Raw genomic sequence first — 243 nt, 5'->3', positions numbered from 1 at the left:
GGAAACACAAATGCATAAAGAAAGCATACACTAGGTTGAAATGCAATAATCCAGTATAATGTACATTATTTCGAGTTATGTGTGTGTATATAGTATTCATACATAATTATAACTATATATCCTGATAACGACAGTTAATCACGATCTTAATTTGCAGACTGAGGCCGAGTTCAACTTCACAAAAAAATATTTCTTCAAGTTCCTGTTGGTGAGACACCCATTTGGGAGGCTGCTGTCTGCTTA

General features: G+C 34.6%; 1 protein-coding gene across 1 annotated transcript in view; it reads left to right on the top strand.

Annotated features, from left to right (window-relative positions):
- LOC119594806 overlaps positions 1-243 on the top strand; it is a gene marked incomplete in the record, with an annotated part of 10153 nt that overhangs the window by 3262 nt on the left and 6648 nt on the right. The window contains 1 exon segment of the mRNA XM_037943896.1: positions 158-243. Coding sequence (XP_037799824.1) covers positions 158-243 — 86 coding nt within the window.

Source organism: Penaeus monodon, chromosome 34 (genome assembly GCF_015228065.2).
Source record: "Penaeus monodon isolate SGIC_2016 chromosome 34, NSTDA_Pmon_1, whole genome shotgun sequence".
Taxonomy (NCBI): Eukaryota; Metazoa; Arthropoda; class Malacostraca; order Decapoda; family Penaeidae; genus Penaeus; species Penaeus monodon.
Note: the sequence above shows the minus strand (reverse complement) of the source record. Positions and strands in the feature narration are given on the sequence as shown.